General features: G+C 38.3%; 1 protein-coding gene across 1 annotated transcript in view; it reads left to right on the top strand.

Moving 5' to 3' along the window:
- Window positions 1-232: 232 nt before the first annotated feature.
- The window catches only part of LOC149282157 (FRAS1-related extracellular matrix protein 1-like), a 56,390-nt gene continuing 39,643 nt past the window's right edge, over window positions 233-16,979 (top strand). Inside the window, exons 1-14 of the mRNA XM_089498591.1 lie at window positions 233-472; window positions 797-891; window positions 3,717-4,034; window positions 4,604-4,799; window positions 5,505-5,828; window positions 6,055-6,163; window positions 6,345-6,476; window positions 8,412-8,756; window positions 10,756-10,898; window positions 12,609-12,802; window positions 12,889-12,979; window positions 13,964-14,131; window positions 14,947-15,155; window positions 16,253-16,346. Of these exons, the coding sequence (XP_089354717.1) occupies window positions 233-472; window positions 797-891; window positions 3,717-4,034; window positions 4,604-4,799; window positions 5,505-5,828; window positions 6,055-6,163; window positions 6,345-6,476; window positions 8,412-8,756; window positions 10,756-10,898; window positions 12,609-12,802; window positions 12,889-12,979; window positions 13,964-14,131; window positions 14,947-15,155; window positions 16,253-16,346 (2,658 nt within the window). The remainder of the gene's footprint in view (window positions 473-796; window positions 892-3,716; window positions 4,035-4,603; window positions 4,800-5,504; window positions 5,829-6,054; window positions 6,164-6,344; window positions 6,477-8,411; window positions 8,757-10,755; window positions 10,899-12,608; window positions 12,803-12,888; window positions 12,980-13,963; window positions 14,132-14,946; window positions 15,156-16,252; window positions 16,347-16,979) is intronic.

Genomic DNA, 16,979 nt, shown 5'->3' with positions numbered 1-16,979 from the left:
AAAACTCTGTGTTCCTGGTAACCTTAACAAATCTACAAATCCAGAAAAGGCAAAGTTTCTCAAAACCTGTTCAGTGTGCGGAGTTACATTTATGTCCTATAAAATATGATAAAATGGACTGATATTTATTGATGGACTGGATGTAATCATTGATTTGGTTGGTTAGAATCTCATTCACACCATCAGGTTAAACAGCTGATTCGTGGACATATTCCCGTCTCCTTGATTCAAAATGGCGTCCATGAGAACCATTGTAATGGTGACTGTGCTCTTCCACTCAATGGGCCGTGGTTTAATGACCGCCAAGAGTCTTGTTCGAGTCAACAACGTTGTCACTGTTGGAAGAGGACAATCCGTATTCATCACCGACAAGGACCTGCGCTTTGATGTACCCCTCGATAAAGACAAATGTAAGGTCGAGGTGGTCGTGAACGAACCTATCAGCCAAAAAGTGGGAAAACTCTCTCCTCAGGTACTCTTTGAATACGTTTATGAATCTTAGCCCTTAAATGACAATACTGTAGATTCTTAGATGTAACATAAGGATGTTGTACATTACTGAGAGGGTGGTAGAGTGGTGGTATAGGTGGAACAGTCTCCCAGCAGAAGTGGTAGAGTGTAATACAGTGAGGGTATTAAACATGCGCGGGATGGGCATACGGCTCCTGAATCTAAGACGAGACCATCGACTGATTAAGGTTTGAGTCTTTACGGGCGACTAGATAGGGGCCAAAAGTTGTTTTTATTTTCCAGTCCTGTGTGTTTGGGCTTCACCGTACCTCACCTCTGTTTGCAGGTATTTGATTGCCAGTTCTTGCCAGAAGAAGTTAAATACACTCACAATGGCTCCCCGATTTTGGACGAAGATCACATTATACTCCGAGTATACAGGTAGAACCACGTTTTGCTTCGTTCAGTCTGTCTGGTGATTATCATCAATTGATCAGTTGAGAACTAATAATATTATTCATAATAATTATAATAATATTATTATTACACATTATATATTCTTATACATACAAACCTGTTAAAAAGAAATAGGTTCTTAAGAATAAACTTTACTTCTCATATGCTCCATGCCCAAGCATCCATATAAATGAGGTAAATAAGTGGAACAGCCTCCCAGTAGAAGTGGTAGAGGGTAATACAGCGAGGGTATTAAACATGCATGGGATAGACATCCGGCTCCTGAATCTAAGACGAGACCAACGACTGATTAAGGTTTGAGTCTTTACAGCAGGAGAAACGGGCGACAAGACGGGGGCCGAATGGGGCCGATCTGCTGGGAGGTTCTATGTCTCTATATAGGAATAGACTGAGGATGGAATGCTTGAGGCTGCCAGATGGATCGGTTCAGCCTCGCGCTACGCTCTCACGCTTTGGCAACATATGGCGACGTGTATCCAGCGAGTGGCTCCGCAGTAAAGGACAGAACCAGCCATAGATGTAAGTGGTAGCCACCATTCTACACTGGCAATTGCCCCCTTGTGCTTGATGGCCAGCCTAGGCTTGTATACCTACAGAACCTCTGCTTCCAAGCTTCTTGGAATTCAGAATCCAGAACCTAGAAAGCCTCCCCGGTCGTTCTTCCCAACACAGTCATGCCATAAACCATAGTTCTTCCATTCCTGTTCCTGTTCCATTTGGTCGACCAATATTATCACTCGGGACTCATAAATCGTTGTATTAGTTATACAGACCAGCAAAAAAAATCCTTAAAAAATTCTGCTCGACCCACAGGAGACACCAAACCCACCCGACGTAAATCACAACAACCTCTTTCTCGTCTTCTTCACGTTAATGTTTCATTAAATATTCCAAGATATTACTGATCATTTCACACGGGTTCCCTTCCTTGGCTCGCTGTGCTTAACGGTGTATTTAATCCCAAATAGTAATCATGAAAAAATATCCAATTTAATATCCAAGAGGTGTAATAAAAGAGAGGCGATTGTTTGTGTAGTTGCGCAAATCCCTCCATTCAAAGCACTTTCAGGATGTTTAAAGAAACGTATTTCCGTTAAATATCAAAAGCTGTTTAATTTCCTGCAGGCGTTAAACCCGGGAGACCCGCTCTGAATCACGGTAACGCAGGTATTTCAAATCCGTGTTTAAATCCGTCGCCAAGAGGAATCTTTATGACCTATTAATGTCAAAGATTTTAAGGGGAAAAAAAGAGGTCGGGGAGAAATGATAGGAAAAAAACAGCTTGTAAACAAAAGCAGCCCTGTTTTAGAGATTTTCATGCCATTTGGAATATGTAATAATAAAAAAAATAATCATTCCGGTTCCTCGCCGTCAGTTTTTGAAATTGAAATGCTCTAAAAACGTGTTTTATTTGTAGATATTAATAAAACTAATTTTTTTTTTTACCATTTTAACCAACGGTTGGTAATGTTTTCCTTTGGCGAGATTGTTTCATTCTGTTTCCTGGGGTTGTTTCGGAAGGAAATCAAAGAAAATGAAAGGAAGGAAATCAAACAAATCTTTGATACGATGGAAATTATTTTATTTGAAATGTCCTGGAAATAAGAGAATAAGAGAAATAGCTTTATTACAACTTAAAAAAAAAATAGATTAGATATATTTGAGATTAAATTGTCTGCACAACATTGATAAAGGAATACAAAAGTATTTTAAATCATATGTTATACACAAAAAAAGCAAGTCAGGTAGGGCCTGTATATGGATGATTCAATGATCCCATTGCTTCTCCAGGATGGTGACTTTTAATGAATTAACTGGAAGCAGGTCATTTATAGGAATGATTTAGAACCACATTCCCTTCTCCTCCATGCTCCCACCACGTTTGGATATATTCCTGTTATAGAGGCACAATCAGAAGCATTAAAGTTTGGCTCACAATCCTCTTCCTTATCTAGTGTTGCTCCTCGGGGGCGTGACTGTAAGGGCTGGGGTGTGACGTTATATTCCTCTGGTAACTGCTGTCATAAGAGTAGTGTTAGGAAAACCAAAACTAGGGAGACAAAATGTAGGAGGACATGCGATTTCTTCCACAGAGGAACCTTGCCCTAGTGATTTTGGGGCTCCCGGGACCCCTGTTCTGGAAATGTTCTTGAAGGAAAGTTTCCTTATTATTGAAGGATTTTCTAAGACAAGTAAAATAAATATTCCTTTGATTTCCAAGTGGCTATGCCATAATTTATTTATTTTCTTCTTTTGTTATATAAATGCTTAGAACTTTTAGCCTTATTTAGTAATTAAAAAAAAAACATTTTAAATTATATTGTACCATTAATACAAATTGTAGTCACGCTAAGAATTTAGTATTTTCACTAGTTTTGACCACCAATATATACATCACAGCAGGGAAATGCAGTTCCAAAAGTAAAAGTATATATAAATAAAACCTCTATTTTTATTGTATATATAAATAATATATTGGAGTTTTTTGTATGCTGATTGTATTGTATTGTGTTATTTTTCTTATTTTTATATTTATGCTAATTTAATTACAATACATTTATTATTGATGAAATAAAATAAATAAATAACTGTAATTCATTATGATTGCAGGTTCTGTAACTTATTTGACCTAATTTATTTCAGAAGTACAGTTTTATCTAATATCTAATAATTTGGTTATTTAAGTAGATTTTATACCACTCTTTAAAATGTTCCAATTTGGTGAATAACATATTGCATAAACAATGAATTGCTATATTGTTTTTTCGCATTGCGCGTGTTTTATTTAGATTTTCGGAACTGGAGACAATGGTGGAGAGCTTTGTGGTGGTAGTGGAAATTGTAGAGCCGTTGTCACCTATTGCCTACCTTGGACAATACTCTTTGGAGGTTCCTGAGTTTTATGGGGTGTCCTCTAAACCCGTCGACAAAAACATAATCTCTTTCAAGCCAAATTTAGAAAAACTGGGTTCAAGCTGTGTCGTCAAAACACTCTCATCCGAACTACCTCTTCCTGCTTTTGGCCAAGTTGTGATTGAGGACGCCAAACGAGAAATCAGACATACGTCGGCATCTCATTCACTCACTCCTAGAGTCAGAAACTGTGAGTATGATTCCCCCCCCCCCCAAAAAAATATCTGAAACAATTTTATCTACTTTTTCTTGTAACTAAAACTTTGTCCTCTTTTCATGTATAAAAACACAAATCTTCCAAAAATAATAAAATAAAAATATTGGGATTTTGTCCTTTGAACTATTAAAGGTAAAAATTTTAAATATCCGGTGAAAAACGCAAAACATTTTCAAAAACAGTCTGAAGTTCCACACTTCTCTAAGAATTTTACCAAACGATTCTACATGACGCTTTAAATAAAAAAAATGTCGCCAATTTGTGATATTTTAATAGCATCATTTTTTCACCATGAATCCATTAAATAGATGGATATTTTTGTAGCTTTTTGTACAATTTTGGTTAACCATTGATCCTGCTATTTGTAAAGGTTATTCTCCTTGTATCACCAAAACATTTTACTTTAATTGAATTAGCATAAGAATACTTAAAAATGAAAACATCACATTTGTTAAACCTCTACTTACTTTTATTAATAACAATATTTTTGGCGTCATTACGTCGACATCATTGCCTTTAATAAATATGCTGTATCTCCTTAGACAGACAAGACAAAGTCGAATGCGTCGGCAACAAAGCATGTCATGTCGGACTAAAAGAAATGAAATTCTTGAAAGCAAACTGTGCCGATTTTATGCAAATGGGGATAAAATATCAGCACATTAGTCCACCGTCGCCCGATATCGATTATATCCCCCTTCAAGTGGAATATCGTGTTGGGGAAAATAGGAAACAGTTAAAGGTTAGTCCTAGCTTCATTTACTATTTGTTTAGTAGGAAAAGTTCTATAGTTTTAAAGAGTTGGTAACATCTTTTCTTTTACATATAAAGAAATGAAACCCATAGGATATAAAACTAGGCCATATTGCATAGTTTTGAGTTGGCTGCTGCAGATTTATCACTTTGCGTTCGAATTACCCCGAGCTGAGGTTATAAAACATTTCATGTATAGCCAGATACTGCCATATTTGCCCTCAACACTGTCCTAGGCCTAATCTAGGGCAGCGACAACTGCCCCTCTCCCTCTGGGCAAAATAAAACTATGGGGACTGTGGCATAGAGTTAATAGGCTTGTTGGGGAGGTCCATTGAGCCATATGGACGCCTAATTGCCTAACGGGTTTATTGGCTATCTGTTATGCTGTAGAGGGGCTACTGCCCCCCCGCCCCAATGGACCTTATGACTTAGGCCTAGGCCTAGTCGACCTACGCCATAATATGCCACTGAACAAATAAAGTGCCATTCAAGACTATATGACGCTCCTGTACGTATAGAAAAAGTCATCTCAGATATTGACACATACAGAAATATATTTTTCTTGATTTTTATGGAAAACACACATGTCAGTATTGGGGTAGCGTTTAGTATATATTTTTTTCAGATTATGGAATAAACATAATCAGTAGTTCTGAAGATTCCATTAATTAAACTTCTATGCTTGTTTTAGGTGCAAAATATATGGATTCCTGTAATAATTAAGGGTGCCGTCCCAAATACCCCACCCCGCGCAGCCTTCATGCCCATGTTTATATTGGAAATTGATCAATTTATCTTGACCCCGCTCACGACGGCTACTATAGACGCAGAAGATGACGAAACACCAAAGGGCAGGCTCATTTTTAAAATCACCAAACCCCCGCCGGCTGGATTTATTACCCATGTGGACGACCATACAAAAACCATCACTTCCTTTACATGGGGTGACCTGTACAATATGAAAGTAGCCTATCAGCCCCCTAACGTTACCCATGTTGAGAGACAAAATTACGAGGTAAGACCAAGGTCATCATCATTCTTCAACGGGCTGTGGGTGTTTCTTTTTAGGAAATTATTTTGATAATTGACGAGAACCGTTAAGGTTCTATGATCTACTTCTTTTAGAACTATCTTTTTGGGGGGGTAACATGTCTTGAGATATCGGATAAAGAGTTCAATCAAGATCTCTCGGAAATATCAATGTCAAAAATTTAATTTGATCTTTTACTGGGTTTTTGCAGGTAGAATTTCAAGCTGTCGATAGTTTTTTTGTGAGTAGCTCTCCAATAATGGTCCACTTCTCTATACGGACATCAGAGACAAATGCCCCAAAGGTGGCTTGGAATATGGGTAAGTACCCTTAGCTTTTTCCACTCGCTTTAGATATAGATGTTTTTGCTGGAGGAGGAATTTTTTTTCGTAGTTTGCTCATTTTAAGAAAAATGTTGCCTATCCTGACCGTTGATTTCCACTGAAATTCCACTGAAAAATAGCCGCTGAAACTGCATGCCTTATACCTTCTAAACCCCAGGACTGACCTTATTGGAAGGACAATCTAGGCCTATAACGTGGGAAGAATTTCAGATTGTTGACAGAGATAATTTACAGGCAGTTCGACTGGTCATTGTTGATGGTTTGAATCACGGACGTCTTACAAATAAAGGTAAGGAAATTTCTTTATTAAATAAATATCCACTATCTAATAAATGAGCTTTCCAGGATATACCATTCCAGAAATAATAATAATAATAATATATTATAAATATATACTTATATACATATTTGGGAACTAAGACCCAGAGTCTCCAGTGAGAAGCTCTGATTCCCTGGGTCTCCTAGTCAGTTTCTTCATTCTTAAGGCAGGGGAGGGGCCCATTCCCTGACAACGGGTGGTGCCTATGGAGATGGCTAGCCCTGCCTTCATTCACAACTGGCCCCACCCCTTCATAAAGCCACTCCCCCAGAATAGGGAGACGTTTTCAGTATGTGTACTTTATGACATTTTTAATATGCAGTCAATTACCTTAAGGAGAAGCTGCAGCTCCTCATATCATCCAAGCACCAATGATTCTTGTCGCTGATTGGCTGCTTGAAGCAGCCAATTGGCAGAAGGAAAGCACTTTCATTGTCCCAATTAGACACCAGTGCCAGAGCTTACTGGAGCATAGATACCACATGCATGGAAACGTTGGCCAAACACATCTCCTGCCCGGAGAGGTAGGGAGAGGGGCAAATGCATATGCTATTATATGGTTAAAATATTATTATTATTATTATATTATTATTATTATTATGAGTTGTTGGTTTTCTTAATCATTTTTCTTTATTTTTGTACATTGTATTGTATTGTAACTCACTAATTACAGCTAAAAATAAAATCATCCGGCCAACATTCTCTACGTGTCCAAGTAAATCAATAAATTGGAAACACAAAAATTTGGAAGAATTGGACGTGTTTTGATAGCAGAGAACGTGTGGCTCTGCTTCATTACATGATTAGAAGTTTACCAGGAACAAACACAAATATTCTAAATAATTTGTTTAGAATTAAAGAGTTTTAATTTGATTACTGTGCCCGGTAGGCTCAATTTATCAATGTTAATAGGCCACAGCTGGGAATAACTTTTTGTTTTTATTCTTTTAATTCTTTTTTGCATCAGTATAAAATGTTATGTTGTTTTTAGATTTTATAGTGTTTTTTTTATTTTTATTATTATCGGTAATTGTATTCCGTTCACTGTTTTTAATTTCTTTCCCCATATTTTAATTTCATATTTTCTTAAGAAGCACCCAGAAGCTGTAGATATTTTCATCATCAAGTACTTAATTCAACTCTTTTTCAATTAAATGACATGTTAAATAGCTTACAGCTAACAAGAATTCAACTGAAAAAGAGTTGCATGAATTATTTTAAGTATTAAATAGCCTATTTGCAAATTTTTTAAAAAAAATACTGTTTGAATACATTAATATATATTTATTATTTGTATAGATGATAAAGAAATATTTTGTTAAAGAAGCGAATTAACTAACTTATGAAGAAAACAGTCTTGGTGAATTAAAACAGTGGTATAAAAGAGGAAAATGGTGTAATCATACCAGGGAACTCTCGAGCTTGAATCTGAGTCTCTGGACCTCGTTCCTCTTTCTCTGGACAGGGGTAGCAATGTTTAGTTGCCCCCACCCCGCCCACTTTCCCGTTACTCAATACTGCCTGGGGCAAGCCCCGTCCCATGCATTGATAACCACGCATATATACTCTTAGCCTCATCTACATACACTGTTAGCCCCACACCTCCTAAAGAGGGACTCCTCCGCGCACCCTCCGCGCGCCCTCCACGCGCACGCTCCACGCACGCTCCACACACGCTCCATGCACACTCCACGCACACTGTTCCCAGGTAGCCTCCACCCACCATGTTCCCAGGTACCCTCCACGCACTCTCCGCGCACCCGGTTCCCAGGTAGCCTCCAACCACCCTGTTTCCAGGTACCCTCCACGTACCTTGTTCCCAGGTATGGACACTATAATACAAGCTGTAGAATGAAATGCGTATTGGAATGGACAAAATAAACAAGTTCTTATCTTTCCATACAGGGTCAAAAGCATTCGTATTTACAGTAGAGGACATTAAGAATGGACATGTACGATATCACCACGACGACAGTGACTCCACTAAGGACTATATAGTGTTCAGAATTTACGATGGAAGACACAGCGTTCGCCATAAATTTCCTATAAACATCCTCCCAAAAGATGACAGCCCTCCATTCCTCGTTAACAACGTCGGTTTTGAGCTTGTAGAAGGGGGAGCGGTCCTTATAGAAAAAGACATGCTGATGGCCTCCGACCTGGACTCGAGCGACGATTATGTCCTTTACAACATCACAACAGCACCGAAAGCCGGGGAACTGGTCAAGAGATACTCTTCCGAAAGCACCGGTAAGGGGCGTTCCGACGTTTCCAGGTGGCGCTTGGAGGTGGGAGCTTTTGTTTGTAGAAATTAAGTTGGTTGTCCTTTCCTGAAGACCACGTCAAAGATGGCAGAAGAAAGTTGAAGGTGTCCCTTTGCCTGCTGTCTCGATCTACGCCAAAATAATTGCAAGCTCTTTGAGAAGATTTCATAACCAAAAGGGTGCATTGCATACACTAAAGTATCTTTTTAGAACTTTCTTGACTCTATGATTGTACGTAGAAAGGGTATTTACCCAACTCTTGAAGTCAGTCTTCCATACCCATGATATAGCCAAGGTAGACAGTTGGAGTTAATTCCCCTTCATTGTAAAATTCAGTAGGAATTATGATTATTAAAAAAAGATTTTTTTTTTTGTTTAACATAATAGCCAAAAACATTATCTAAGCAATAATATTTTTTATTAGACTTTACAAGCCGACAGTGTAAGTAAAAGGACTACAGCGTCGGGAGCTATGGGTCTTCAGATGACACAGGTACTGAAACCTAAATTAAAAACTCAACGTTAAAATTCGTTAAAACTATGAAGTAAATTTAAGGCGATTTGCAAATCAGAAGATTGTAGTCAAAAAAGCAAAACGTCCCAGACCTGCACATTTTTGGGGAAGTTAATTAAGAAAAGTTTATTTTTGGACCACGATTTCCCTGTGAGAAGAAAGCCGTGCAAAAAAAAAAAAGAACATCTGTTTGGTATTAGACTTTTTGTAAATGACTAACAGTAACCTGACCTTGAACGTTCGACCTCTTGTGAGTTCTAAACAAAACTAGGACCACATTTAAAATTCACACACCCCTAGGCGCAGGATGCAGAGCATCCCAAAACTTTGGCCTGTTCAACCCCATCAACCCCCCCCCCCCGCCCGCCCGGGGGTTGTGGATACTGTAGAATTACAATGGGGTAAAGGTAGGGGCAGGTTGCGTTTGCTCCCACCCGAGGCTGTCCAATTCTTAAAGAGTAAAAATGCTGACGTCGTCCTACAAAATACATTTTTTTTTTTAAAAAAAGGCAACTTTCTTAATCATTTTGCTTCTTGTTGCTCTTTGCGATGGGGATGTTGCTTTGATCATATTTGCTACAATGTTGCTACAATGTTAAGCTGGAGCAGTAATATTTGGTAATATTGGGGTACATGATGGCTGACCCCATTCCCTGAGGTTGGGACGGGCATGATTTACGATGTTATTGGGATAACGGTGGGGATTTGGCTAGTAGCTTCATGGATATGGGGTGGCTTTAGAGTTTTTTGGGGCCCTGAGCAAAACTATTTTGGGGGACCAGCCTAAGTAGAAATAAATGAGAATGGATAATTATACACAATTATAACAATATGTTAATGAGCAAGATTATTAGTGATATAAATGAAAGAGGAGTCTGCAGGGCCATAACCAGGGGGCAGGAGGGGCATTGACATTGAGGAGCTTTAGTGTAACCCCCCCCAGCTTGCTGCACCTCTTGTCCCAGGTACTGTAAGTTACGGCTCTCATCCTTCCCGCATGCTCCTGGGGGGGCCCTTAGACCAACAGGAGCCCTAAGCAGCTGTTTGATCTACCCATATGGTAGCACTACCTCTGAACATAGCTGTCAAATCATATAAAAATAATTAGGAAAAGATTATTCTCATTAATAGGGAATCGTATAAATATACAGTATAATAGATAAGTATTTACATAAACCAATAATAGTTATTCAAAATCCATTTCTTCTCAATTTTTTTCTGTTTAAAAAAAACAAAACTGTTCTACATTTTTTTTTAAATTGTTAAGTTAACCGATCTGCCAAAAATACCCATAAAAATACACATTTTATCAAAAGTACATTCACGCTTGAATTAAAGGGAAGAAAAAGCAAATTAACATTTTGAAATAGAAAAAAAAAAAGTCGTCCATAATTTTTTCACTGCTGTAAAAATAAAAAAGGTTTTAAAAATCAATATAATAAATATTCTTTATTTCTCTTCATGTGCTCAGGGGCCCCGGTGACTTCTTTTCTGCAGAGGGATCTATTTCGCGGCCTCATCTATTATAATCATTTTGGGGGAGAAGTTTTCCAAGACTCCTTTGAATTTACATTGTCGGACAGCCACGATCCTCCGAACTATTCAGAGAAACAGGTAAGCGGAGATCAGCACCAAGAGCCATTGCTACAGAATGCATAAGGAATCATTTTATGGTATTTTGTCTTAATAATGAATTATCAGTAAATATCAAACGCGTTCAATAAAATGCTTTTTAGGTTATTCTGCACTTAGTAGAAGAAACAACGTAGATAAACTCAAATGTAGCTTTACCTGAGTGGCTGTTATTCACAGAGCAGGTATATCTCAGCGCTGTATACGGTAATATAACCCCCCAGCGCTGTATACAGTAATATAACCCCCAGCGCTGTATACAGTAATAACCCCCAGCGCTGTATACAGTAATATAACCCCCCAGCGCTGTATACAGTAATATAACCCCCAGCACTGTATACAGTAATATAACCCCAGGAGCTGTATACAGTAATAACCCCCAGCGCTGTATACAGTAATATAACCCCCCAGCGCTGTATACAGTAATATAACCCCCAGCACTGTATACAGTAATATAACCCCCAGCGCTGTATACAGTAATAACCCCCAGCGCTGTATACAGTAATATAACCCCCCAGCGCTGTATACAGTAATATAACCCCCAGCACTGTATACAGTAATATAACCCCAGGAGCTGTATACAGTAATAACCCCCAGCGCTGTATACAGTAATATAACCCCCCAGCGCTGTATACAGTAATATAACCCCCAGCACTGTATACAGTAATATAACCCCCAGCACTGTATACAGTAATATAACCCCCAGCGCTGTATACAGTAATATAACCCCAGCGCTGTATACAGTAATATAACCCCCAGCGCTGTATACAGTAATATAACCCCCCAGCACTGTATACAGTAATATAACCCCAGGAGCTGTATACAGTAATAACTCCCAGCGCTGTATACAGTAATATAACCCCAGCACTGTATACAGTAATATAACCCGAAGCGCTGTATACAGTAATAACTCCCAGCGCTGTATACAGTAATATAACCCCCAGCGCTGTATACAGTAATATAACCCCCCAGCGCTGTATACAGTAATATAACCCCCAGCGCTGTGTACAGTAATAACCCCCAGCGCTGTATACAGTAATATAACCCCCCAGCGCTGTATACAGTAATATAACCCCCAGCACTGTATACAGTAATATAACCCCCCAGCGCTGTATACAGTAATATAACCCCCAGCACTGTATACAGTAATATAACCCCAGGAGCTGTATACAGTAATAACCCCCAGCGCTGTATACAGTAATATAACCCCCCAGCGCTGTATACAGTAATATAACCCCCAGCACTGTATACAGTAATATAACCCCCAGCGCTGTATACAGGAATATAACCCCCCAGCGCTGTATACAGTAATATAACCCCCAGCGCTGTATACAGTAATAACCCCCAGTGCTATATACAGTAATATAACCCCCCAGTGCTGTATACAGTAATATAACCCCCAGCACTGTATACAGTAATATAACCCCCATAGACATTCACTAGTTAGAGAGTCTGACTGGGTGATTCAGACTGAGCCATTCTATTGTTCCCCCACAGGCAGTATGATAAGGAGTTGGGAGGTTTGTCTAGTAGATTGGGGCTCAGATAACTGAGCAAGAACACAATTGTCTGAAAGCATTATATTATGCACTACGTCCACCACACTCCAACACCAGTTTATGAAACTTTAGTATCCATCTTTATCTACCATGCAATAGATTCCTAACGCCCCACAAACCATTTATTTTTTAGGCTGTAATAATTCATATCACTCCAGTCAAGGATCAGTTGCCAAAAGAGGCAGAAGGAACAAAAAGACACATTTATGTAACGGAAACAGAGATCATGCGAATAACGAAGCACAATTTGCATTTCACGGATACGGAGTCCCCAGACAGTGAGATATTCTATACCGTGACGGCGCCGTGCTTCTCCCGAACGCCCGGGTATGTGACCAACAAGCCGGCCGCCGGGCAACGATTGTTAAACCGTCACAATAAACTAACACTCATATTCCCGTCTTATGTTACAGTCTACCTGACGCAGGACGTCTAATTTCGGTGGATTCCCCAAATACTCTTAGAAAGGATCCATCTATACCAGTGCTGACGTCATTTTCACAGGTAAGTATTACTGCCCTCTGTGTTACATCATAAACTATTATTCATTAGCTCCTTGGGCAATATCTGATACCAATAATGGACGGCATGCCGATAATACCCATTAGGAGGAGCTGCAGCTGGTTTTCATGCAGATATAAGCAGCCAATCAGTGGCAGAAAATGGCTCCCATTGCCATCTGCACATAAGCATGGGGGTCTCATTAGACCCCCTGGAACTCTCATACCAGGTAGTGCTGGAGCTGCCTGGCAGTAGGTACCGTGTAGATACATCTTACAAGCCTAAAAGCTGGTGGAATAATTTAAAAGGGCAGTAAATTTAAAGGGACGCTCAGCTATCCTATACCATAAAGATCCTATGATAGTTAGAGTGTCTCTTTAAAATGACCAGATTTTTAACCCCTTAAGGACAATGGGCGGTCCCTAAACCCATGCATTTTGAGCCCGCGTACATGTACGGGCTTTGTCATTAAGGGGCTAAAATGAAATTAAGGGGCATTTCTTTTTTATTTCAGTTATCACAGACATTTACCTAAAGTAGGGTCGGGAAATGCACCCTGTATTCTTCATAATGAAGAAAATGTAAATAAAATAGAATTTAAACAGATGTTTCTTTCCTGAGATACTACGGGTATATAATTTAAATACGTAATCACTGTTCATTTTTATATGTTTGTTATATTGCTCCAGGATGGTAGTGCATAAAATGGAATTGAATATGATAATTATTTTTTTACTGTACTAGAGCAAAAAGACTTGATTATTTTACATTAGAGGATTTTCTCCTGAACACATTGACCTCTCCAGGGCCAGATTGGGGATAACAAGGTGGCCCTGGCTCTTTAAGGCCAACGGCCCCCTGCAGCCGTGAGACTAAATCTCGTAGCTAAACCTGGCCAGATATTTATTTTAATAAATTGGCTGTTCCTGATTTTTTTAACCCCTATACGGTCTGATATTTTTACCCTATTTTTGTTTCACATCGTAGCAAGCAGTAAACCACATGAAAGTGGTATATCTGCCTCCAATAGAGGATATTGGCCCTGACCCAATATTAGTGCAATTTGAGTTTTCGGTTAGCGACCAACATGGCGGACGACTATCTAACCTCATCTTCAATATCACGGTGATGCCAGTGGATGATAAAGCACCCAAGGTATGTATGTCGGAAAATTCAAACTCATCAGATTAATTACACCGCCAATTACTATATGACTGTCTTATTGTACCCCCCCTTTATTTTAATGTAAACTGTAAAGTACTGAGTACATATGTTAGCGCTAATTAAATAAAAAAAATAAAATATATATATATATATATATAAGGTTTTGGGGGTTTTTTTGCCCATAATTAACAAATAAGGGCTGTAAAGAGCGCTGGAGATAATTACCACTAGTTTGTTAAGAAGGACTTTGTTAATTAACTGCTTCCTTTATATGCTCCATCATTAAGTAGAGATTCTAGAATCAAATAAGAAAGCCAATTGGTTGGGGTAGCACCCTTACTCCTTATCATACTGCCTTTGGGAAACAATAGAATAGCTCAGTCTGAATCACCCAGCCAGATTCTTCGACTAATGAATGTCTATGTGAACAGACTTTATTAGCATTGCCATAAAGCATCAGCTCAGTGTGGTGTCTGAGCCCCACCCCTTGCCTGGCTAGCCACGCCTCATGCAGGGATAGCCCCACCCCAAGACAAAGCCATTCCTCTAGAAGAGGGAGAGCTCCGGCTTATGCTTACCACTGGCTTGAAATTAGTTGCTACATTTTTAAGCTTCATACTTGCCCCATGGGTTTGCCCTTGGGTCTCAGGGGTTTTACCCAATCTCAGGTCCTTGGGGTAAATAAACAGACCCTTGGGGTAAATAAACAGATTCTTAGGGTCCCACACACCACTGTTCCCAGGTATATCCATTAAATCTACCTTCACTCGTTGTTTATGTGCCTTTATGTACACTTATTGTTACAGATTTTCACCAATCAAATCAAAACAGAGGAAGGTGCGAGCTGTTTCATTACTGGAGAAAATCTCATAATTACTGACGTGGACACTAAAAATGAGGACCTGAGAATTGTGTTAAAAGTGCCTCCTCGGCACGGAAACGTGGAAGTTCACGGCGTTGTGATTCCGGAAGGAAATATATTTACACTTGAAGAGCTAAACTCTTTTAAAGTCAGGTAATTCCTACACATGATTAATTAATTATTATTATTATTATTATTATTATTATTATTATTATTATTATTATTATCCTGTTCCTTTCCTCTCCCTTCTTCTGCCACCTTCTCTTACCTCACAAGTCTATGGAGGAACAGACTTCATTAGCATCGCCATAAAGCATCAGCTCAGTGTGGTGTTTGAGCCGGGAAAGTCACCCAAAATATTACATGACTGACAGCAACGGCGGCTCCAGGTCTGCAGATAAAGGGAGTTTATTGGAGCAAAAAAGAGATAAACTGACATTACTGTATACAGCGCTGTTTTTTTTTTTTTTTTTTTACTGTACACAGCGCTATTTAGAGCAACATTTATAATATCTTTCCATAAGATATTATCATAAATAAATAAGATATTTCTTTGTGGGCTTTGCGCTCCAATGAATGGTCAAAGGAGAAATCATACAATTTATCAATGACCCTGAAATCCCAATAAATAGCAATATTCATTAACTCTTTAAATACTTGAATATAACATATTACTTCTTAGGATGTCATGAGCAGTTACCCATGTAGTTAAAATACAGATTGGTGGCCTCCTACCCACCAAAAAAGCATAGCGGCGATTCTACTTATATACTAAAAGAAACATTTGGACATGAAAGATAAGGATCTTCACTCGGATTTGGACCTCACAGAACGCCGTATATCCAAAGGATGCACAAAAATTAGAAAAATAAAACATTTTCACAAATAAAAATGATTCCTACTTGCACATTAACCAGTGTCTAAAAAGTGAACATGCGCCGCGTCCGCCGAACCTCCCTAAATTCCAATTCCAGACTTTTCAGATTTTTGCTGACTCAACAGTTTTGTGATCTTCCTGAAATCTCGGACTAACACTGTTTCTTTGATGGCTGGTTTTGGAACCACTGATATAAACCATTCTTTTTCCAATCCCACCGATAAAAACATAAAAAAGTCAGATCTATCATTTTCCAAACTGCAAAAAAAAATACAGACTTTTTGGGCGCTTTGCTTTTACAATTATGGATTTAACCTAAATTCTGGGTCTGTATTTTAAATGCCTTTGTAATATTAATATGTTCTTATTTAAGGTATCAGCATGACGATTCCGAATCATTTCAGGACACGGTTGTCTTTTCGGTAACAGATGGATTTAACACTGCAGATGGGGAGCTGAAAGTGCAGGTGAATCCAAGATCATACACGGAATAAAACTATATACGAACGCACCAGATCCATCAGCCATAATTATCCGAGTCCTGATACATCGTACAACAAGTACCTTAATTAACCTTTACACTTCTGAATGAGGTTTGGATTGTCAGCGTTGCAATGTTTGCAATTAGGAAGCTAATGATGCACATTAAACAGTTTGCGGGGCTTGGTGCTGTTTACATTTAAAATATGAAAGAATGGGAAACAATAAAATTGCCACTTTTGTAGCAATTCTGAATGTTGCCAGACAATAATTGACTTCTAGGTATATATATAAATATATAAATTGTGTGTATATATATATATATATATATATATATGTATGTATGTATGTGTATATATATATATATACACACTATATATATATAGTATATATATATATATATAGTATGTGTGTATATATATAGATATATATATACATACATATAATGTGTATATATATATATACATACATATAAAGGGTATATATATATATAATATATATATTATATATATATATATATATATAATATATATACATACATACATATAAAGTGTGTGTGTGTGTGTGTATATATATATATATATATATATATATATATATATACACACAAATATATATAT

The sequence above is a fragment of the Sceloporus occidentalis genome, unplaced genomic scaffold (assembly GCF_023333645.1).
Source record: "Sceloporus occidentalis isolate IW3139 unplaced genomic scaffold, rSceOcc1.0.p SCAF_122, whole genome shotgun sequence".
NCBI lineage: Eukaryota > Metazoa > Chordata > Lepidosauria > Squamata > Phrynosomatidae > Sceloporus > Sceloporus occidentalis.
Note: the sequence above shows the minus strand (reverse complement) of the source record. Positions and strands in the feature narration are given on the sequence as shown.